Raw genomic sequence first — 25,177 nt, forward strand, 5'->3', positions numbered from 1 at the left:
TGGGTATATGAATAGGAAGGGTTTAAGAGTGATATGGGCCGAATGCTAGCAAATGGGACTAGATAAATTTAGGATACATAGTTCGCATGGATCTGTTTCCTTGATGTATATTTCTATGACTCTATGACCGTTTGATATGCAATTTGTTTTGTCTAGCTTTGTATTCTTATTCTTGACAAACAGAAAAGGCCAGTTTGCTTTGCCTTCCACTTCAGCGCATCACTCTGTTCCCTGGCCAACATGTCTGCCTGAGGCTTGTTGCAGTGCTTTTGCGAAGCTCCGTGCAAGCTGGAAGAACATCTCATCTTCCGCTTGGGGACCCTGCAGCCCTCCGGGCTCAATATCGAGTGCAACAACTTTTGGGCTTGAATGCTCCCACGTCCTTATGCCAACCTCCACAGACCAGGATCTGTTATCACATGGTCTGCTATTACACACAACCCATATTTAGCCACTGATCGTCCCCATTAATAGCTATTCATCGTCTTGGTTGGATCGTTATCCACTCCTTTGTCTGTCCAACTGTTCTTGTCTGTCTTTGAGCTCTATCCATCCCTATTGTTTATTCTTTATGCCCTCTCACCACTCTATCTTCTGCATGTAAACCGACATTTTCCAAACTATTATCAGTTCTGAGGAAGGGTCATTTGACCTGAAATGTTTCCTCTGATTTCTCTCTGCAGGTGCCACCAGACCTATTGAGCTTTGCTGGCATTTTCTGTTTTTGTTCCAGTCTGCTGCTTATTAGCATTTCACCAGCAATGATGTTGATTGGCAATACTCTTGTTGAAGTCCGATACAAAGCTTTTCCTTCATTCGACTGCATTATGAACCCAAAGTGTATCTCTATTCTGCTACTTTGCATGGAGCAAAAGCAGCTACAAAAATGACATTAATAACAGTATTTTAAATTTGCTGGTGATAGAATATTATGTGTTTGTAAATTAATTAACTTCTGCATCAAGGAGTAAAGTTTTGTCATTATGCTTAAGACCTTTTGACCCTTTCCACTGACTGTCTTTGGAAAAAACAATTGTCTTATATTCAGTATATGTTAAAGCATATATTTTAAATGACAGGGGTTAGATAATGAACCAGCCGTCGTGATACCCCCTGCTGGATTTAGATCACAACCAGTTTGTTCGATTATTTCACCCACTGATTGGCAGCTTACACCTGTTGTGTGGAGCTGTCTGCGACGTATATGCTCAGCAGGCAATTGATTGAACCTTTGCTTCCCGTGGTGAGCTGTGAGACCTGAAACACACAGACCTTGTCTGTGAGGATTTTAAAACTATGATTAGACAGTCCCATGAAAGGTGAGATAAAGGACAACAAGGAGACTGGGGTGATGGTGTTTTAATCAAAAATGGTGACATACTTGTGTGAAGCCTTTGTGCTGTAAAGAAATGGAAAACAACTCCCATTAAACTCCCTTAAACAGGAGTATTACAGTCGCCATTTTCCAGTCTCCTGTGATCTTGCCTACTCTAAGTGATTCCTGAAAAATCACCACCAATGCATCTGTAATCTCCTTCAGAACTCTGAGGTGTAGTCCATCTTAGTCCAGATTATTTATCCACCTTCAGACCATTCAGCATCCCCAGCACTTTCTCTTTAGTAATGGCCACTACATTCATCTCTGTTTCCTGAGTCTTATGAAGTACTGGTGTGCTGTTGGTGTCTTCCATCACAAAGACTAATGCAAAGTACCTATTCAGTTCCTTGACTATTTCTTGTTCCCCACTGCTGCTTCTCCAACCTTGTTTTCCAGTTGCCCAAAATCCACTCTACCTTGCTCTTACCTTTTAGAAATCTAGGGGTGGCACGGTGGCTCAGTGGTTAGCACTGCTGCTTCACAGCAGCAGGGTCCTAGGTTTGATTCCAGCCTCGGGCGACTGTCTGTGTGTTGGTTGCACATTCTTCCCGTGTGCGCGTGGGTTTTCTCTGGGTGCTTCGGTTTCCTCCCACAGTCCAAAGATGTGCAGGTCAGGTGAATTGGCCATGCTAAATTGCCCATAGTGTTAGGTGCATTAGTCAGAGGGAAATGGGTCGGTGTGGACTGGTTGGGCCGAAGGGCCTGTTTCCACACTGTAGGGAATCTAATCTAAAAAAAACTCTTGCAATCTTCTTTTGTATTACTAACTAGCTTACCTCCATATTTCATTTTCTCCCCCTTCATTGCTTTTTATTTGTCCTCTGCTGGTTTTGAAAGGCTTTCCAATCCTCTGGCTTGCCACCAGCTTTCACCACATTGTATGCTTTTTCTCTTGCTTTTATGCTGTCCCTGGCTTCCCTTATCAGTCATGGCTGTCTTGTTCTCCCCTTAGTATGTTTCTTACCTCTTGGGATGAATTATTTCTGTGCCTCCCAAATTGTGCCTAGAAACTTCTGCCACTGATGCGGCACTGTTTTCCCTATAGGCATCCCTTCCAATCAACTATAGCCAGCTCCTCCTTCGTGTCTTTGTAGTTACCTTTACTAAATTGTAATACTGTTACATCTGATTCCAGCTTCTCCCTTTCAAACTGCAGGGTGAACTGTATCATATTATGGCCATTGCCCTGAGGAGTTCCTTCACCTTTAGCTTCCTAATCAAGTCTGCATCATTACACATCACCAAATCCAGAATTGCCTGTTCCCTAATGTATTCTACAGCAAGCTGCTTCACAAACCATCTCATAGACATTCCACAAATTCCTTTCTTGGGATCCACTATCATCCTGATTTTCCCAGTGCACCTGCATGAGGTACCTCTTGATTATTGTAAAATTATCTTTCTCATGTGCTTTTTCTATTTCCTGATTTTGTTTTCTACCTCACATCCTGACTACAGCTGGGGAGGATTGCACACAGCTTCCATCAAGGGTCTTTTATCTCCTTGCGGTTCCTCGACTCTACCCAATACACACTTCTCAGCTTTCCTACTGTATATCGCTTCTTGCTATTGCTTCAATTTTCTTACTAATGAAGGAACCTCCAGTTAGAAGTTAGATTCCTGACCTCTTCCTTACTCTCTGTTCTCTTTACTTGGTTCTCGAAACTTTAACAAGCTCACCTGAGCCCCCTCCCTCCTTTGACTAGTTTAAAGTCCTTGTGACCTTGATTTGCACCATCCGTTTGTCTAACTTGTTCCAAATATTTTTTGCATTAAGAATGAAAGCCTTTATGTTTGTTCTAATAGAGTGTCCTTGCGCTTTTATGGTCCCTTGGTACAATATGACATTCACACATTCTGTCCCTTCCTTTTTATTTCAGGTAACAATCCAACCCCATCACTAAGCAGCATCCTACCTTTTCCTTTACCTTTGGTTTTATGATTTTCTGAACCTCTGCCCCCGCCCCAATCCCCACCCCCACTATTTAGAGATCTTTCATACCACTCCATTGCATCCACCTAGACAAATTGTGTGCAAAGCCGTGCTAGGGGGCTATGTTCTTGCAAATATATGTTTAAACACTGTAATGTACATAGTTGTATTAAACAAATAGGCAATTGAAGTTTTTTTTTATTTATTCATTTGTGGGACTTGGGCATCGCTGGCTGGCCAGCATTGATAGCCCATCCCTATTGGCCCTTAAGGAGGTGGTGGTGAGTTGCCTTCTTGAACTGCTGCAGTCCACCTGCTGCGGGTTGACCCACAATGCCATTAGGGAGTGAATTCCCGGATTTTGACCCAGCGACAGTGAATGAGCAACAATATATTTCCAAGTCAGGCTGGTGAGTGGCTTAGATGGGAACTTGAAGGTGGTGGTGTTCCCATATATCTGCTGCCCTTTCAGATGGAAGTGGTTGTGGGTTTGGAAGGTGCTGCCTGAGGATCTTTGGTGAATTTCTTGTATTCCAAATTTATCATCGATCATAATGACAATCATCTTGATGGCATTTAACTGGGAGTTAAGCTTTCTTTAGCCATTTAGATTTAATGGTGTGAAATCTGCTTTACAAAGTCATGCAAAATTGCAACTTGCAGATTCTATGTAGTAAAGCACCCCTTACCAAAGAAATTTGACACAGAGTCGCATCAGGAGATATCAGGAGATTGACCACAACTTAAGCCAAGAAGTAGGTTTTAAGAACTGGCTTAAAGGAGGAGCGGCGAGGTTGAGAGGGTTTTGGGAAACAAACTCCTGAGCTTCATGCCTAGGCAGGCTGAAGCCATGGGATGCACAAGAGATCAACTTTCAGAGGAATGGAGAAGTTTCAAAAGTTCAAAAACGGAGGGGTTTACAGGGTTTGGAAAAGGGAGAGTCTATGGACAGATTTGAAATGGAGAAGAAAAATAGTTTTAAAATGCAGCCCTTTTAGAACAGAAACCGGTGTAAAGCAAAGTTTTGGATGAGCTTGAATTTAGAGAGAGTGTAAGTGAGATTCCAGCCAGGAAATCATGGTCATTGAATTCCTAATGAATTGCCCGCCAATTTTCAAATGCATTGATGTTTCAATCAGCAAAGACCGATTTCATCCTTGTCAAAAGATACTGTCCAGCTCTGTTGTTTCCTGTCTTTTGCATTCATATTCCTGTTTGTGATTTTTTAATGTAGTTCTTTGACAAGGATTTCAAATACACAGTTTTCACTCAAAACAAATTTCATTTTGCATTCCTTCCTTTTTCTAGCTTTGGAATATGAAAATCTTGACACCTCACTGGCGACTGAGAAATCCTGGGTTGTTACAGGTTTGTTAATCATATCACATAAAATACTTTTCCAAAAACACTCAACATTGTCTAAAGTACTGTTGTTGCATAATTGTTATTGCCTTAATCATGACATGGAGTTAACTGTGTTTCCAATGATTCTGTTCCTCCACTAATGTTGTGTTCAACCTAAATATACTGGAGGGGTTTTCATTGCTCAGAAGATCATTCATCAGCCATTTCCAGTCAGGTACAAATAACCCAGAACCTAAATTTAGAATCCACAGCAGCTTAGTGTCAAAGAAGTTCATTTTTCTTGTTAAGATACGGTTTGTCAGTTTTTGCAAGAATTGAGAAGGAACATTTAGGCCAGTGTCCCTCAGGGAAAACCAATATTGTAAAAACTATGGAGTGAATTATTTAACTCAGGACATTTTATTTTTAAGAGTTGCTGAAGATTTATAGAGAATGATGAACAAAACCTTAATTGTTGTTTGTTTATTCATGGAGTGTAGTCAAAGCCAGCATGTCTTGCCATCCCTGGTGGTAGACTGCATCTGAAGCGGTTTGTTAGACTATTTGGTCTGGAGCCCCAGATATCCTTCACTAAGGGACGTTATGACCTAGTTGCATTTTACAATAATCCAATACATCAGTGGCTGCTGTTAATGATACCAACTTTCTGTTCCAGATTTATTTAACTCAGTTCCCTAGCTGCCATTGTGGAATTTGAACTCCTGCCTCTGGCCTTTCCTGTAAGAGAACTATTGTGCTACTATACCCTATTCATTAGATGTAAGTGATATTGGCAGCTAACATTTATTGCCCTTCCCTAGTTGCTCTAAGACTGTTTTCAACATACCAATTTTTTTTTATCAGTGGTGTGCTAGGATCTTCAATGGCGTTCAAAGTACAATCTGGTTAAATACTTAAAATTCTCTGGAGAAAGTTCTGTTTCCTCAAGTTAAGTAGAGCATGCTTTCAGAGAGATAGCACAGATACAACGGGATGGATGGTCTCCTGCTAATCTGCAAAATTTTTGGCACCAAAACAACTTAGTATATCAAAACAACACTGATTTGAAAATATTTCTTCACACCTTATAACTATGCAATGAATGATACTATGAAAAGGAAGTGAAACGTTGTGCTGTGCTGGCAGAATTTCTCAAACAAGATGGGAGTCAGGTAGACCAACTAGCGTGAGCATCATTCCTAGGTGAACTAATCAGGCATTAAGTTAAAAATCATACAACACCAGTTATAGTCCAACAGGTTTATTTGGAGGCACGAGCTTTCAGAGCGCCGCTCCTTCATGACGTGGTGATGAAGGAACAGCGCTCCAAAAGCTAGTGTTTCCAAATAAACCTGCTGGACTATAACCTGAATGTTGTTTGACTTTTAACTATGTACAACCCAGTCCAACACCGCCGTCTCCAAATCATAATCAGGTATTGACAATAATCTGGTTTCCTACAAAGTACCAAATCTATTTTTTTTAATTTCAGTTTTCAACAGCATGATTTAAAATTGTAACCTTTGGACAACATTCCCAGTAACTTAATTGCCTGGAGCACTGCTGATCAAAAGAGGTTCTGGCTTCTTCTGGCCTAGCAGGAAGGACTTCCTGCCTCCTGATGTCCTCATCCCAAGGATGGTTCACAAGTGACCTCTGGACTGTCTTTTGACTCAATATGACTGACTTTTCCAGAAGGGCTCTCGCTGCTTTCCAATTGGTGCCAAAGGCTGCCAATCCTCCATAAAGCTCCCTGTTTTAGATCCATGTGAAGGCCATAATCATAGAATCCTAGGACCCCTACAGTGTGGAAATAGACCCTTCGGTCCAACACGTCTACACCGACCCTCTGAAGAGTATCCCATACAAACCCATTCCTCTCTCCTATTACTCTACATTTACCCCTAACTAACACATCCCTGAACACTATGGGCAATTTAGAATATATTGGATTGACTCTTGCATAGTATAATGCGCTTACAGAGATTCCGGACCCCAGGTCTATAGTATATTTTTTATATATTGGTAATGAATAATTTCATTAGTGAGCGTAATAGTTTAGGATTTTGTCAATTCTCACCTTGAGGTGATCCACACTAATGAAGTGGCGATGAGGGCATTGTCTTCAATTTTGTCTTCTGCATTTACAAAGCAAATAATCTAATTTGATGTCTCTCCTCTCCACTGTTCTATTTACAATTCAGACAAAGACCATATTTGTGTCTCATGGTGTTTTTATTTTGATTTTCTGTGAAAATTTGCACCAAACATATCTTCTAGATATCCATATTTATAAAGTTCTTGGTGTTTAGTAATTCTAACTCAGCTAGTGTGATAAATTGTAAACTAAAAATCGTAATTTTCTTTTGGTTTCTTTGGTGTTTGTTAAATCCTGCAAAAAGCTTGTATTGGGGAATGATAATATGGTCTGAATCTCACTGAATGGACTTGAGAAGTACTGATCTGTCAATTGACAATTAGTGATTTTAGATTTGTATTATCTACATTTTCCTGGCTTCCATTACTAGAATTTCGTTTGCCTTAAAGATGAAAAGAATTATAATGAGATTCTAAGGGTGAGATTCTTTTAACTATGAGAAAAAGAGTAGAGAAATTGCAGCTCTCTTCTTGAAAACAAATTGAGGAAGAATCTGTTAAAAGAATTAACATTTAAGAATGGTATTGATAAATGTTAAAGATCTTCCCAGATTTTTGGAGAATAAATAAGTAGAGACAGGGGTCATGAGCATATGTGCTCCTTTACATAGTGTGGGAATGACTGTCCAAAAACAGGGCTGCATTAAGACTTCAAAATAGCTTCTAAAAGGGGAGTGGATACTTATAATTCTCTGGAGAAAGTTCTATTTCCTCAAGCTAAGTGGTTCACACTTTCAGAGAGATAGCACAGATGCAATGGAATGGATGTTCTCCTGCTAATCTGCAGCCAATATAGCAACAGCATGCTTAGTCTACCAAAACAACACTGATTTGTAAATATGTCTTCTCGCATAATTATACAGTGATTGATACAATGAAAATGAAGTGAAAAATTGTGCAATGCTGCCCAAATTTCCCAACCGCGGATAGATTCAGCATGCCGACTGTGCAGTCCATGCAGGGAGGTTGAAATTTGGCTCACTTAGTGCCTGACCTGCAATTACTGCTTCATAACCTGCCCTGCCTCCTGTTTCAAACAGTTATCCTTGGTGTTGACAATAGCTCTCTGGGTGAGCAGTATCAACGTTTTGCGAGCCTGATGGAGCAGAGGTTAGCGAACCTGTTCGTGGCAGCTCAGCAACAAGGGCGAAGGTTTAAACGAGCTTCGACAATCGGTATCTACACTGTACAGGTCAGGCAGGATCCTTGCTTTTGTTCTGCAATATTCGTTGTTAACTGCAAAAGATTGTTTCTCCAGAATGGAACGATGGCAAAAGGAGTTTTCTTGACGCACACGTGTTTTATAATCAGTTTTTTAAAAAATTACCAGTTGTTATTATGAACTGGTGCAACAGCCAGTTTGTGTACTTGGTCCCGTGAAGAGAAAGGAAGATGTGCATTTATATAGTATTGTCATAATCCCAAGGACATCCCAAAGTATTGTACAGTCAATGAAATAAGTTTGAATAGTAGTCTCTGGTTGAAATTATGAATCACAGCAGCTAATTTGTACAGGTCATTCTGCTATAAATTGCATTTTGTCATTACAAATTGGCTAAATTGTAATTGATAAATTGTGGATGTTGTTAGAATAATGCAAACTTTCTACTGAATGGGTATAGTGATTTTCTATTAGTGATTTTCTGTAGCGGTTTTCCATAGCACTAATTTCTATTGCAGAAGAATACAACTGTCGCATTATAGCAGAATGACCTGCACATTAAAGCTCTTATAATCAGCAGTGGGATGTTGAAAAAAATATATTTTGGTGACACTGGTTAAAAGATTAATATTGTTCAATTGAACTTTGAAATAGCAGATTGGAATCTTGTAGACTCCCCTCAGAGTCAGGGGCCAGATATTGGTCTAATGTTTCATTCCGAAGACAGGGCCCTCTGACTTTGCAATATTTCCACTGGGAAGCAATCCTCAGACTCTGAAATGGGACTCAAAGCCATAACCTCCAGCCTCAGAAGCTATCAATCAAGCCATGCCTAACACCTAGTTAAGACCACATTAAGATCAATTAGAATAATTAATCAGCTGTGGTGGCCAAGGAATGCGTGCAGTGGGGAGAATGATTTCAGGTAGAGTTTTGCTAGCATCCGCCAGAATTAGCAGACAGGGCCTTAGTTTCACAACACCTTAGACAATGCAGTGCACCTTCAGGAATGTTGTAATGTAATGTAAGGGAAATTGAATATAAAAGCAGGGATGTTTCACTACAGTAATATAAATTTAATGGAGTACTGTGATTAATTTTGATCTCCAAGGGTGCATGTGAAGCAGTTTGAGGAGTTCATTTGACCAATATCCGGGATGAGGGGATTGTTTTCTGAACAAATATTGGACAGTCTGTGCCTGGATCTGTTGAATTTTAGAAGAATGAGAAGTGATCTTATTGAAATATATGACAACATGGGCAAATTGACAGGACTGATGCTGAAAGGATGTTTTCCCCTTTTGGGAGAGGCTAGAACCAGTGAAGATGGTTTAAGAACAAGGGGTGTCCGTTTAAGATGGAAGTGAGGAGAGCTTTTCTCCCCCCCTTATTCAGCTGGTCATGAGGTTTTGGAATTCTCTTCCATCAGAGAGCTGTGGAGTTGAGATCATTGAATACTGTTAAGCCAACGGTAGGCAGATTTTTGTCTAATAAGGGAGTTGAGAAATTCTCCGGAGTGAATGGGTTGGAATGTGGATTTGAGGACACAATCCGATCTGCATAATTATAATGAATAACAGAGCTAGGCTAGAGGGGATGAATTATCACCTCTCGCTCCTTATTCTTACGTTCATGTGTGTTATAACAGACTATTTTCCAAAGATATTATGCCTCACATCCTGGGTTGGGTGAGGACCCATGACCTTCTGATATGGGGGACAGTGTAACTACCAAACTGGATAGACTCTTCCAGTGCCATAAATTATAAAAGGGCAAAGTTGACATCTGTTGAGAGAAAAACTGAAACAGAAATCTGGCAGATGAAGTCTATGGCCCCTATTAGCACCCCCTGCCTTTTCCAGTCCCCCTGGAAATTGGTTTCAAGTACTGTGATAGAACTGCGGAGACTTGCTCCCCTATAACTCCACAGTTTAGTTTTCACCTCGTCCCATGGTTAACTCGCTCAGTTGAGCGGACGGCCATTGGGTGACAGAATCGTCCTTCAGGGATGCATGCCCTGATGATGTATACGTGGTCGCATATGTTGCTTTTGAATCAGAAAGTCATAGGCTCAACTCCCAGATGAAGACTTGGAAACACACAGTCTGTGGTAATTTAGAGGGAGTATAGCATTGTCCAGGAAACCCAAAACCAGCTCCAATTGACTGATTGGCTAGATCTTGTGGGTCTGAGGTTACAACCCACTGTTTGCACATTCCCACTCACGTCTTCTGAGAGCAGGCAATGCTAATGGCCTAGACCAGGCTGAAGACATTGACTAGCACTCCTCCTCCTGTTTGCTGTCTTATTGATTTACCTTTATCAATGTAGCAACATCTGTGTACAGTCACGAAGAGGCCAATCAAATTAATGGTTTATTTTATGACTGGAAATGTATTGCAGTTCTTTTGATCTCTCTTATTACATAATTACGAGCACTGTGAGCTGTCACCATCCATTAGATCAATAAACAAAGCACATTCTTGTCAGAATATAGGAACAAATTACTGCAGATGCTGACATTCTTGTCAGTCCTGCATCCTGCTGAGAGAAACTTGGCCACTTTTTCTGTGTAGGTGCCAAACTGTTTGTGTTGCATTTGAATCTATTTTCTAAACTTAATTCTGTGTAGGTACATTTGAAGTTGTCTCTTAAAACTTTCTATGATATTTGTCTCCACCATCTATTCAAGCAGCATGCTTCAGATGTGTGTAAAAAACATCTCTTATTGTTTTTCCTCTAGTTCCCTTCCCATTTACTCTAACTGCGTAGCCATAACAAGGAAGTAGTTACTGACCCACTTAACAGAGGAAGCAGTTTCTCCTGACATGTTGCATCAAACCAGTCCACCATTCTGAACACCTCTGTTAGATCTCCTGTTATTCAACTCTGTCCAAGAGTGAATGATCCCAGTTCTCCAGTCTTTCCACATAACTAGATGCTTCTCGTTGCTCATACACATCGGATAAATCTTCTCTCCAAGATCGTTGTATCCTTCCTCAACTTTGGTGTCTAGGATTGAGGACAATGCTCCATTTAAAGCCAGATCAGTGATTTATAGAGGCTTAGCATAACTTTGTTCCTTTTGCATTCTATGTATAAAGCTCAGGGTTCCATATGCTTTTTAACAAAATTGTTACAGCCACTTTCAAAACTCTCTATCTGTAGAAAGTAACTTTGAGGTGATGAGAAATCATACACAATACAGAGCATCATTAGTTATCTTAACACTACATAATCAACGTGGCTCACAAAATACTACAAAGTGATGCACACAGAAGTAAGCCATTCAGCCAGTTCTTCTATGTTGGTGTTTATGCTCCACACAGATTTCTTCCTTATATCATTTTCTCAACATGCCCATCAGTTCCTTTCTCCTTTGTTTGTTTTTCCAGCCTTTCCTTAACTGCATCTCTGCTTTTTATCTCTACTCCACATGGTATTCAGTTCCACATTCACTCAATGTACTTTCAAAGACTTCTCAAAGTATAGCAGTATGCCCTAAAATTGTGATCGCATTTATTATTGACTGACGTTTGTTGATGGCTTTGCTTTTGTTTCGTTCTGCAGTTGGTCAGCATTAAACGCCTTCCTGGTCCTAAGAATCCAGCTGAGTTGACCTACTATGCCTTGGAGAATGGTGGGGCCTTGCTGGGTACAACCGCGGCCAAAATATTGAATACAGTTGACTCTCAGACCATGGCCTTGGAGTTAGGATATCGTGTGCAACTCCAAGCTGAACGTAAGCAGAGCCTATTACTTCCTCAGAGAGGAGGGTGAGGAGATGGCGGACGATAAGTTCTGAATAGACTAGGTGATGTAGACCAAATACTGGAGCCAGACTTCCAAAATTCACTGCAGATGTAAACTTGTAGTGAGTTCGAAGTGTTTTACTTAACTGTTAGTCTAAAAGCAAGCCCAGAGATTGAGAGAAATTTAGCATTTCATAGAGATATGTCCAATTGATTCCTTAAAATGTGGTATGTTCTTGCAGTGGGCTTGCTATGATACTCAAATAGGCTCCTTGTATTAAAGAAACCTTGCTCTGTAGTTAGTTTGGTGGTCTAAGAGAACAGAATATTTTTGAGTTCTCTCTCCAGTTAAAGAATGGCCACATTGGTAAGGAACTGGGAAGTAAAAGGTGCTAGTGGAACTGTCTTCAAACAAGGAGTTTCTATGGAGAAGGTGACAAAGATATTACAAAGATCTCCCAGCACTACTCAGAAGAGAAAGGGAACTCAACACAATGCACTAGGAAATATTTATCTCTCAATCGATATCACAAAACCAGATGAACTGGTCATTTATCAAGTTGCTGTTTGTAAACCCCTGCTCTGTTGGCTGTACCTTTTCTTACTCTTGCAAAAGTAACAAACCTTAGGAAGTGATGTAATGGCTGTGGAGTGCTTTAGGGTCTTTTGAAGTTGTGACAGGTGACCTGTTAATGTGCAGTCTATCTTTTTTTTGTTTATTTTGGATCAGGCACTGTCGCAGTGGAGTTGTAGATAGTTCAGACATGGCAAACTTCCCTCCAGGACTGTACCAAGAATGGGTGTGAAACTGGCTTTTTGTCTGATTTCCTAGGCTTTCCTGGAGAGCTAGTTTTGTAAAAGTTGACACTACTTACCATAAAGGGAATGAATGACGTTTGTAGACGTATTGAGGTTTGAGTCGTTGGAAGCAATATCTTATATCTTTTTGTTCTTTGTGCAGCTGTTGTGAAAAGCCCACCAAACAACTTGTGGATTATCGCTGCAGTGCTGGCTCCTGTTGGTGTGGTAACCATTATCATCATCATTATTTCCGCTGTACTGTGCCGGAAAAACAAAGGCGAGTTTAAATCCGAGACTATGTCGAATCTTCACCAGAGAGCAAAGGTGAGCACCAGTTAGGGCTCATGAGATTAATGCTAACTAACTCATTCCCCTTGAACTCTGCATTAATTTGAAAATTAAAGAGGGAAGAAAAAAATGAAAATACAGTTGAGAGAGAAACCGTTAATGTTTAACATTGACCTTTTTACCAGAACCAAGAAAAGTTAAAGATTTTAACAGTTTGTAGCAAGAACAGACCTGTGGATGAAAGAACAAAACAGAAGGTGATTGGGTGAAATACAGAAGGAGTTAAATGGCAAAAGAGATGATTGCATACAAATAATGAAAGAAAAGATATAGGTCTGAGTGTTAATGATTGAAATTATGATACATCGAGGTTTTTTTGGTTGAGGAGGGTATTTCTTGAATTCCTCAATTGTTTCTCTCTTATTCCACATCCAGCTTTACTGGTGTGTTCTACAGGTATTTTCTAATCAACCAGATGAACGGGCACTACCACTACACCACAAGAGCCCTTCCGATTAGTTTATAAATAATTCAAAATACTTTATCGGTGTATGCTAATTAACTGCTACTGCTTGTTTCATCTTAACCATAAATAAAGACATTAAAGTTAACAATGTAATTGACCAGACATTGACTCAGGTTATGTAAAAAGCAACAGCAGAATAGAAGAAAGGCAGGGACGGTGGCACAGTGGTTAGCACTGCTGCCTCACAGCGCCAGAGACCCGGGTTCAGTTCCCGCCTCAGGCGACTCTCTGTGTGGAGTTTGCACATTCTCCCCGTGTCTGCGTGGGTTTCCTCCGGGTGTTCCGGTTAGGTGAATTGGCCATGTTAAATTGCCTATAGTGTTAGGGGAAAGGGTAAATGTAGGGGAATGGGTCTGGGTGGGTTGCGCTTCAGCGGGTCAGTGTGGACTTGTTGGGCTGAAGGGCCTGTTTCCACACTGTAAGTAATCTAAATCTAAGGAAACATGGCAAAGAGAAGATTTCTGCAACACGCGAAGTGATGCAGATGAATGCTGAACTCTCGGAACGTGAACCACTTTGTCGGCCATGAAGTTGTAGGAGAATCCCTACTAACCCAAAGCATCAGACCATACCTCACTCATTCCAAATGACTCTGATGCAGCTATTCATCTCTGCAATAGATGAGAACAGGAATTAAGATATAAAGTTCTAAATCACAGTGTTAAGGCCAGAGGGCTGTAAAGAATGATGAGATGCTGTTTAAGAAGTTCGGGATAGAGATTAACAGCAAAGACTTGCACCGTCTAGCACATTTTACACAGTGAAGTCCCCCAACCCTTTTTGAGAACAATAACAAGTAAAAAAAAATGACACCAAGGCCCATTAGGAGATATAAGGACAGATGATTAAAAACTTGATCAAAGAGGTAAGTTTCAATGAAACTCCTTAGCAGGAGAAAGACGTGAAGAGATTCAAAGAGGGAATTTCCTAAACGGGTAACTGCCAATAATGGAAAGATTAAAATTAGTGATTCTCACAAGGTCTGAATTGAAAGAGCATGGAGGTCTGAGAGAGCTGTGGATTTGCAAGTATTGCAGAGATGGTAAGGGGATAAGGCCACGAAGGGATATGAAAACAAGAATGAGAATATTGCTTCATTCATGCCAATATGAACTAAAGAACACAATAGTGATGGGTGACCAGGAATTAATGTGAGTTATGATACAGGCAGCCAAGATATAGATGGTCAATGGGAGACTAGCCAGGGGAGCATTGGAATTGTGGAGTCTAGAGACAACAAAGGCATTCATGAGGTTTCTGTAGTAGATGAGCTGAGGCAGAGACAGACTCAAGCAATGTTATGGAAATGAAAATACAGTATCATAATGATGACACAGATATGTGCTCAGCAACTCATTGTAGGTTCAAATATCATAACAACATGTTTATGAGTGCTCCAGTTTCACGGCACAGCCAGTTGCCGTGGAGAGAGAAATTCATCCCTAGTCAGGCATTATTGTTAAATTCCAGTATGTTAATTAATTGACCTTGTATTGTATTGCAAATTCAGTCTCTTGCCACCACTTGTATCTGTTACCAGACTTGGACTTCATTAATAGTGCTGAGTGTGGGTAGTTTAGAGTCAATAATTTACCGCCTGCTACCTTTGTGAAAGGGTTGCACTTTAAGCAACTGACTGCCAAATAAGTATAAAATTCCTGGAGTAAACATCTGATGAGGTCACTAAAACTTTTCAGCCAACCCTCTGTACAGCCAATGTACTGCTGTTAATAATGATCTTGGTTTTTGTCTGCCATTTTTCATTTGCTTTGGTCAAATGTTATTTTATCATGAAAGGCCTAGAACAGAAGGAATGCTTGCATTTATACGGAAAATTACACATCCTCAGGTGTCCTGAAATATTTTGCAGGTATTAGATTAGTATTTTAAATATAATCACTGCCATTAATCAAAAATCTCAGCATAAGCTCACATGATTAATGTTGTGTAGACAGTATGATATAAACTGATGTTATGTAAATGTGTATGTGTACATGTGTATACATATATTTATTTAATATTGGTTTGAGGTTTAATGTGGGGTTTCTGTATGTCTGAAGTTAATAGTTAACTTGTAAGTATTTCTGTAGCGATGGTGATTTCTTTTACAACAGTATTTGAGCCCTGGCTTTAGAATTCATTTATTTTTTGAGAACATTGGTAGCGTTGTTGTGACCAAGCAAGATAAACAAGCACCAGTTTAGAAGCTCAGGAGAGTTTGTTTTTTAAGCTTCATGGGAATACCCATGGCTTACAGAGCTATGTATTTTGAGTGTTGAGCAGTCTGGTGAAGTCCTTCAATGAGGATGCTTATACAGAGCAGTGCGCCCAAGAAGGAAGGATTTTGAATCGAGATTACCGAAGAGTAAAGCATTACTGTTAATCCTATTCCAGAAGTGTTGTGATAAAACCCTGAAGTGATTACTTAAAGCTGATTAATATTTAAGTTCAGGTGTATAAAGGTTCCAGAAATAAGCAATCTTGATTTTGTTAAAAGTTAAAATTACAAATGACTTAAACCTATTAAGCTGTTAGAAACAACGACTATAGTGTTAGAACTGAATGCAAGGTATTTTTGAGTACTGTACTATACCACAGTATCTGTTTTGGGTCGTACAGAAAAGCTGTTGTCAATTCTTTCAGTCTATAAGATTATTTTGGGATTAATGGATTAATTCTACTTTGTGTTAAACATCTTTGAATTTGTGATATAAGTAAATAGTTTAGTTTATTCTATCTTACCTTCATATCTGTTGTTAGTGAGCTTCTGTTTTATGGTTAAAGCAAAATCTTCAGTATTGTGTGCTTATGCTTCAGTGAGCGATCATTAAATTAAAATTAAAAAAAACTGTGATCTATCACAGTAGATTTTAGTCTAGTGTCTGACTTGTTCAATAAGAACTTTAACTGGGATATAACAGCAATGTGGTAACAATCAGATGTTCTGTTTTTAGTGATGTGGATTGAATGCTAAAAATGGGACAATAGAGATGCTCCACACTTTTCTTTGAAATAAGGCTGTGGCACCTTAGGTGAAGTTGGTGAGGCAAGTAGAATAACTGTTAGAATGTGCAACTAGACTTAAAGGTATAGTGGGAGTTGAATTCCTAAACTATTCGATTCAGAGATGAGAGTGCTATTCACTTGATGTTGGCTGACATTTTGATAGCGAGTGATGATGGAAGAAAGTGCTTCCAAACAGACAGATCTTGTTTGCTGAATATAACAATGAGGTGTATCCATATATAATTATTTTGAATGAATTCTGACTTCAGTCTGCATGAAAATGGATTTGGATCTTTCTGGATAGTTAAAAATGCCCTCAGGATCAACTGTGGTGGGGAATGTCAGTCTATTAATTTTCCTGACATGGTTAACATTTAATAGAGGCAGTGACTAAACTAGTTGTAAATAAATGGGCAAAGAAAAGTGACCATGGCATTCCACCTGGCTTGAATGCTTTTTTAAAAAAAAAATCCCCAAAAGTGAAAAAGCATGAAAAAAAAATGCATAGCCTTGATAACAAAATATCACTTGTTTTCAAGCTGTGTGTTGTTTAGGCACGAGGAGCAGAATGGGTGAGGTTAGTTTTATAGGAGAAAGTGAGGACTGCAGATGCTGGAGATCAGAGTTGAGAGTGCAGTGCTGGAAAAGCACAGCCAGTCAGGCAATATCCGAGGAGTAGGAGCATTGACGTTTTGGGTATAGCCCCTTCATCCTGATGAAGGGGTTAGTTTTATGCATAAGTGAGACTTTCATATGGATAAAAACATGCTTTGTTACTGTAATCAATTGTACATACGTAGCATCTTTTTAATGTAGTCTAACCTCCTAATGTGCTTCACGGCACATTAGGAGGCATGGTGGCTCAGTGGTTAGCACTGCTGCCTCACAGTGCCAGTGTCCAAGGTTCAATTCCCACCTTCGGCGACTGTGCGGAGTTTGCACATTCTCCCCATGTCTGCGTGGGTTTCCTTCGGATGCTTCTCCCACAATCCAAAAATGTGCCGGTCTGGTGAATTGGCCATGCTAAATTGCCCATAGTGTTGGTGCAATAGTCAGGGGTAAATATAAGATAGGGGAATGGGTCTGGGTGGACTACTCTTCAGAGGGTCAGTGTGGACTTGTTAGGCTGAAGGACCTGTTTCCATACTCTCAATTGAATGCCCGTGTTAATAACCAAATCTGGCATTGAACCATGTACGGAGATATTTGAACATTTGACCAAAGGATTGGTCCAAGAAGTTGATTTTGAGAAGAATCTTGTAAAAGGAGAGAGGTGAAGGTCTTTAGGGAAGGAATTCCAAGTCTTGGGATTAGCCTAGCTGAAAGCACAACTGCCAGTAATAAAGTGATGAAAAGCCTAACAGACCAGAATGTGAGAATCATGTAACAAAACCTCACTTTACAAGTCCAGCTAGAGTCTTTGCCCACATTTATTTTGCGAAAAATGATAAGTGAGATAATTGAAAATGAATTTCAACAAGACACCCGTAACAGAGTTGTTCTTAGTGTTGTCTGGTACAGTTTAAACAAGTTGCAGACAATTCCAACCAGAATGTTATGAATGAATTTGCCCAGGTGTCCTACAATATCAAAGTGGTCAAATCAATACAAACACAAACCAGTACCAATACAAAGCAGTCCCAACTTTATTAGGAACAAAGTTACAATGATCTTTAAGACTAAACGAATCTTTAATGCTGTGGCCCCTTTGGGTTACAATACTTCCCAAGTCTCCTGTAGATTTATGTGTTCACTCTCTCAATGGCTGTGTCTCTGGCTCTGCGAAGCTGCTTTTTCCTCTCTGTCTGCATGATCAGCAGGTCTCTGCCTTTTGCCATGCTGGCCCCCTCAGAAGGCCTCAAAGGATTCCAAGAGCCCTTCCAAGAGAGACATTTGCTGGTGAACTCTGTCTTTCTAGCTTTTAGATAAAGTTTAAAAAATCACACAACACCAGGTTGGACTATAACCTGGTATTGTGTGATTTTTAACTTTGTCCATCCCAGTCCAGCACCGACACCTCCAATCATGACTACCTTTCAGATGGTTTTCTGGAGCTTTCTATAGTTTTGGCCAATCAGGGAGCTACAGTTAATAGTTTTAAACAAGAGTCAATGACTTAGATGGCATGATACAACAGTTTCTTTGTGTTGCAAAACCTGGTGCCTTTCTGTCTGGGCTGTCCTTTGTTTAGTGGATAAGTTGGTTGGGTGGGGTGGGGCTAGGGGGATGGTGAGGTGGCATGGTTCTGTGCAGTCTAAACCTATTGCCTTTTACATTATGCTAATATCATTAACACCTGGCTGCTGTGTTGCACTGTGCCCAATGTGTGGGTTTTGTGATTTCAGAATTTTGTGTGGCCAATGTACCCAGCATCCCTTGCTGTTTGGCCAAGCTGGCAATCTATCTATGTTTTAGCAGCTAGGAGGCTGCTACATTTAGTGTTGGAAACTCCAGTTGAAATGTGAACATCCCTGTTCACTTCTAGACTTTGGCTTTACTGTGTAGCACATCTTAAAGATGAAGAATGTGGGGAATGATAGATGGCATTGATCGTGGGAAAAGAAGTAAATACCACCGAAGGAGATGGTGAGGGTGAGCAGAAGAGGAAGAAATGCCAAGACTAACAGGAGGAATAACATTTACACTGAGCCTTCGTACGCTGATAATGTTGGAAAAATGGCATAAGTACCATTAAATGACCCCAATTGGGACATTACGAATATAAATCGATTGTCTAATTGCTGTGTCTACCCCATTGAACCTCTGAATCCTGTACGTTTCAATGAGGTCACTTTTCATGCTTACAAATTCCAGAGACTAGAGCAATTGATGGCCAGCTGGAATATGTAGTTACGCTCTAATATGGCTATCTTTACTGTCAAAAATTAGATATTTCCATACTAGCCTATTAAATGGAGAGGCTCATATTTGTGTTCCGTGAAATATTGAGTATAAAGCGAGCTGTTCTCAATCAATAGAATTAAGCGTCTCTGCCCTGCAGTGGCAAATGATTTCAGAATCTCCATCAGAGTGATGTATTTTGCAATCACTGAAATACTACTGAATAATGCATTTTTAATATAAAAATTGGAAAGAAAAACACATTCCGTGTAATTACAAGGGAAAATACTTTTCATGCCATGGCAGTGACTTGTAGCATTACTGTTTAATGGCCTTCATATTGCATGTTAACCTATTTTTTCCTAATTCCAATGTTTAGATACTTGTAAATCATTATAGTGATGAATCAAATGGCACCAAATATTTTTCTATCAAATAGTCAGTAATGTTTTAGTAGTTTTGAGAAAGAGCATGGATTTCTGTAGCGCCGTTTGAAAACTCTGGAGGTCCCGAAGTGCTTTACAATCAATGAAGTACTTTACTTTGAAGTTGTAAACATGGTTTCCTCTCATTTCTCGAGCCACTTTCCACACAGCAAAGCCTCTAAGGCAGAAATGATCCGATTACTTATTCATTTTTACCGATGTTATTGAAGAATAAATATTGGCAGAAAATCAGGGAGAACTCGCCAGTTCTACCAATAGTGCAAGTGAACTTTAATCTGTGCAGATTTGAGTTTAATGCCTCACCTGCAAGATAGCCTTAAAGAGGCAAAGGTTTATTTGACTGATTCCTACAAGCAGTGATTGTATCCAATGAGTAGATAATGCTCAGAAGTTTAGAGGAATGGGAGTTAAGCCTATTGTATATGTATATACTACAACAGTTCTGAGGTTTTAGCAAGGAAAATGCTGAGTAGCTGTTTCCCTTGACTGGAGAGCCCATATCATAGGGCCTGAGTTACAACATAAGAGATCAGTCATTTAGGAAAATGATGAGGATACAATTCTTCCATTGGATGTATGTGAACCTTTGGAATTCTCTAGCTTAGGAAGTTGTAAATGTTCAATCACTTAGTGTATTCACAGCAGAGATTGTTAGATTTTTGGACTTGTGGGTGAATCAGGGATGTATGGATCCCATGAGAAAGTGGAGTTGAAGCAGAATTTTAGCCACAATCTTATTGATTGTAGGAGGGGCTGAATGATGTACTCCCAGTCAGTGACTACCATGTCCCATGAATGAAAAGTAAAAACCAGGTGCTGCTTTCAATTTTGTCTCAGCAACAGACTTTAAAATCCAACATTGTTTGCTCAAGTTTTATTAATCATTATAACCTACATTTGTCACCTCAGTGACCTATTTAAAAATGCTCAAGCACCATCAGTCACATGTTCATAAGGCAACCAGGATTTGTCCAGAGGGGGTTGGGTAATTAGTGAATCCTAGCATTGATCAGGAGTAACTGATTTAAGATTCACCAATTCATTCTACATTTGTCTGACATTGATTCAGAAAGAGTAACTTGCTGGGTCATTATTAACTAATTCTGCCTTTCAGCTGCAGTAGCCAATTACAATGGCATATGCAGTAATGTGAGTGAATGAATCACGTGAGTAGACATCTTTGTCTATGTCAATCCAAGTTTAACAACATAAACATTACCTCATTTAAAACGAATGTGAACAGCTGTGTTAAAATGGTAGAGAGTGGAATTTCACAAGAGTTTTTTTTAATATTTAATTTTTGCTCAATGGTGTGATCAATTTAAGTGATGAGAACTTTCACTCTTATGGCGTTAATCTTGTCGTAAAAATCCCTGAAAAAGTTTCTCATTGTTGAATAAGGTGCAACATGGTTTTAATAGTGTATATATTTCATAATTACTGTGAAAAATTGTCATGTGTTTTGTGTCTGACAGCTTGTGATTTCATAAAGTCTGTTACTATCCATCTTTCTATTTACTAGGTTTCTGACCATCTGCAATCTTTGAAATAGTGCCCTGTGTATCCAAGTCATGATCATTAATATATATGAAAAAGCTGGTCCTATTACAGACCCCCAGGGAGCACCTCTGCATACTTCCCTCTAGTTTGAGAAACACCCATTAATCTCAGCTTTCTGCTTTGAGGCACATAATAAATTTTGTCCCCTCATCACCACTGTTCCATTAGGTAGATTTTAATTTTGTTAACCAGTTATCATGTGGTACTTTATCAAACATGTCTGTACATGCGGTATAAATAAGACTAGGAGAAAGTGAGGACTGCAGATGTTGGAGATCAGAGTCGAGAGTGTGGTGATGGAAAAGCATAGCAGGTCAAACAGCATCCGAGGAGCAGGAGAATCGACGTTTCGGACATAAGCCCTACATCAGGAATGAGGCTTGTGGGCCGTGGGGCTGAGAGATAAATGGGAGGGGGATGGGGTTGTGGGGGGAGAGGGAGGAGGAAGCTGAGAAAGTGATAGGTAGATGGTGAGGGACAAGGTGAATGGGTCGGAGAGGAGGATGGAGCAGATAGATGGGAAAGGTGATGGACAGGTAAGGAGGGCGATGCCGAGTTGGAGGCTTGGGACTGGGATAATGTTGGGGATGGGAAATGAGGAAACTGTTCAAATTCACATTGATCTTGTGTGGTTGCAGGGTCCCAAGGCAGAATATGAGATGTTCTTCCTCTAGGCATCAGGTGGTTAGGGTGTGGCGATGGAGGAGGTCCAGGACCTGCATGTCCTTCATTGAGTGGGAGGGGGAGTTGAAGTGTTCAGCCACAGGGAAGTGGGTTTGGTTGGTGCGGGTTTCCCAGAGATGTTCTCTGAAACAATTTGCAAGTAGGAGTCCTGTCTCCCCGATGTAGAGGAGACCACATCAGGTGCAACAGATACAATAGATAACATTGATGAAGGTACAAGTAAGTTTCTGTCGGATCTGGAAGGATCGTTTGGGGCCTTGGACGGAAGTAAGGGGAGTGGTTTGGATTCAGGTTTTGCACTTCCTGCAGTGGCAGGGGAAGGGAGTAGGGTGTGGGCTGGTGGTTGTTGACGTGACGAGGGAGTTGCAGAGAGAATGGTTTCTCCGGAACACTGATAGGGATGGGGAGGGAAATATGCCTCTCATTGGGGGATCCGTTTGTCAGTGGCAGAAGTGGTGGAGGATGATGCGATGTATGTGAAGGTTGGTGAGGGGGAAGGTGAGGCCGGGGGTGGGGGGGGGTGGGGGTGGAGTTCTGTCCTTGTTGCATTGGGAGGGGTGGGTTCAAGGGCAGTGGTGCGGGAAGTGGAGGAGATACGCTGGAGGGCATCGTCGACCACATGTGAAAGGAACTTACGATCTTGGAAGAAGGACGCCATCTGGGATATTCTAAGGTGGAGTTGGTCATCCTGGGAACAGATGAGTGGAGGAATTGGGAATAAGAGGTGGCATTTTTATAGGAGTTAGGGTGGGAGGAGGTGTACTCTAGGTAGCTGTGGGAATCAGTGGGCTTGTACTAGGTGTCTGTGGTTAGTTGGTTACTGGAGATGGAGAGGTCCAGGAAAGGGAGGAAGATGTCTGAGATGGTCCAGGTGAATTAGAGGTGAAAGATATTGAAGTGGATGAACTGTTCAACCTCCTCATGAGAGCACAAGGTAGTGCCGATGCAGCGGAAGAATAGGTCGGGGGTAGTGCCGGTGTAACTGTGGAAGATGGACTGTTCCACATACCCAACAAAGAGGCAGGCATAGCTGGGCCCCATGCAGGTACCCATGGCTACCCTTTTGGTTTGGAGGAAGTGGGAGGATTGGAAGGAGAAGTTTTTGAGGGTGAAGATCAGTTCAGCCAGGCAGATGAGGATGTCAGTGGAAGGGTACTGGTTGGGATGGCATGAAAGGAAGAAACAGAGGGCTTGGAGGCTTTCTTTGTGTTGGATTAATGTGAACGGGGACTAGATGTCCATGGTGAAGATGAGGCATTGGGGGCCGAGTTTATATGACTTCACCAAGGAACGCTATTATGATGTGTCTGTAATAAATCGATGGCAATAACTATTTATTAATCCATTAATTACCAAATGTATCTTTATTTTGCCCAGGAATTATCTCTGAAAATCTCCCCATGCCCAATGTTTAGCTAAAGGTCCTGTAGTTGCCAAGTTTATTCTTCCACCTTTTTTAAACAGGAGTGTGACATTGACATTTCTACACTCTTGAGGCACCAAGTCTAAGGAAGTTTGGAAAGTTGTGACCACAGCATTGCAATTTCACGCCTTACTTCCCTCTGTAACCTTGGGTGTAGTCTATTTTGAAAGCTGCTAATCATTTGAGTACCTGAGCATCTGTTTTTATCCTATCCAAGGTCATGATACCATCTTCCATTATTACTATATTGGCGGCATTCCCTTCTCTGGTGAAGATAGGTGCAAAGCACTGAGTTAGTATTTCAGCCACGGCCTCCATGAAGATGTCCTCTTTTGACTTCTGGTCCACCTTACCATTTCTTTGGCCAGCCTTTGACACTCAAATATTATAAAAAGATCTTTTGGATTCCCTTCACTGGTCTAATCCAGTTCTCTTTTTTTGCCTCTCTACTCACCTTCTTAGATCTCCCCTGCATTTTCCAGGAGGAAAGTTTCTTTACGTGGTGACATTCCACTATATGATAGCTGATTGAAATCCCCCAGAGATTTAAACCTCTGTGGTCTATGCAGACTCCTTTTAAGTATATACAGAGGGAAGCCACATGGGTAGTGGCTCACAGCTCTGCCTGCTCTCCTAGGATTTGACATTTCCTGTGTAACAACCCTTGAAGTGACAGTACAGGAACAAATTTACCCCCTTGCACCTTATATTTAGCTTGATTCTTGACTGTATTCTAAACTCTTGTTTGTTATAAAGCTCAGTTTCCTATGTTGTGTTCCATATTCTGAACACTTGCTGAGTGAAGAAGCATCTCCAGAATTTGTAATTGGATTTGATGATCTTATATTTATAAAGGCATAGTTCTATATAGTTTGTGAATTTTGCCACCATCCATAACAATTTTTCTAATCTCCTTCATCTTAGTTTCTGGCAGATGATGCCAGGCTACATATGAGGAACTAATATGTCTGTTATTTGATTATACCAGAGATTTCCTGTAGTATTCTTTCTGATTATTATCAGGGTGTTTGTTCTGATGCATGGGAATAAATCACTGACTTCAAGCAAGACAACAAGATAAGATAATAAGATAAGAGGACATGAGGTATCATTTCTATAATTTGGAATGTTGCTGGCAACCAATTTGAAAAGGAGACACTGTTCAGCTTTGTTGAGTGTATTAATAAACATTATTGGTTGCTGTTGATATCATAGAATATTTAGCATTCAATCAACATCAGTAAAACTGATGACCTAGTCATTAATTACATTGCTGTTTGTGGAACTTGTGTACGTCTTGGCTGTTGTGTTGGCTTTACAGCAGTGACCACACATCAAAAGTGTGAATATAAAGTATTTTGGAATGTCCAGCGGACTCCGCAAGTGTATGCGGACAATTGCTCAAAGTGAGCCCTTCTGAGATTTGTATCAGTATCAGTAGAGCGGAATCATACTGTAAGTTCCTGTTGCTATGAATTGCGTGATATTCCTGATTTTGAGTGCAAAATGCAAGCAAAGATTTCATTCTCCAACAATGAGCTCCCTTCTCTCTATGAGCATGAAAATAACTTACATCAGAAATCTATATATATGAAAGTTAACACGTTGAAAGGCTAGTCATAATTTCTAGAGATCTGTGATGGTTTTGAAGTATGAGGCTTGGGAAGCCTCAAGACTGATTTTCCATTCAAACACTTCTGTCAAGCCAGGATCAATACTTATGTTCCTTGGATGTTTGTGTTCCTGTTGAGAAACCTTATTCAGGAACCAAAGGCTCCTGAGAAAAGTGCACAACCTTTGAGCTGTCCATAACAGCCAGTAGATATGTAGGAATATAGTTTTCATGTTAATGTGTAAGTTACCAGAGGCAGAACAC

At 40.4% G+C, this 25,177-nt stretch overlaps 1 protein-coding gene across 4 annotated transcripts in view; it reads left to right on the top strand.

The window, feature by feature from the left end:
* The window catches only part of LOC122557711 (UPF0606 protein KIAA1549L-like), a 274,642-nt gene that overhangs the window by 157,684 nt on the left and 91,781 nt on the right, over positions 1–25,177 (top strand). For all 4 annotated transcript variants that reach the window (XM_087996374.1, XM_087996375.1, XM_043705602.2 and 1 more), the window contains 4 exons: positions 4,620–4,679; positions 7,853–8,004; positions 11,545–11,716; positions 12,688–12,851. In XM_087996374.1, the coding sequence (XP_087852500.1) occupies positions 4,620–4,679; positions 7,853–8,004; positions 11,545–11,716; positions 12,688–12,851 (548 nt within the window). The remainder of the gene's footprint in view (positions 1–4,619; positions 4,680–7,852; positions 8,005–11,544; positions 11,717–12,687; positions 12,852–25,177) is intronic.

Source organism: Chiloscyllium plagiosum, unplaced genomic scaffold (genome assembly GCF_037043375.1).
Source record: "Chiloscyllium plagiosum isolate Xiang-an unplaced genomic scaffold, Cpla_swu_hap1 HiC_scaffold_18, whole genome shotgun sequence".
NCBI classification, from domain to species: Eukaryota; Metazoa; Chordata; class Chondrichthyes; order Orectolobiformes; family Hemiscylliidae; genus Chiloscyllium; species Chiloscyllium plagiosum.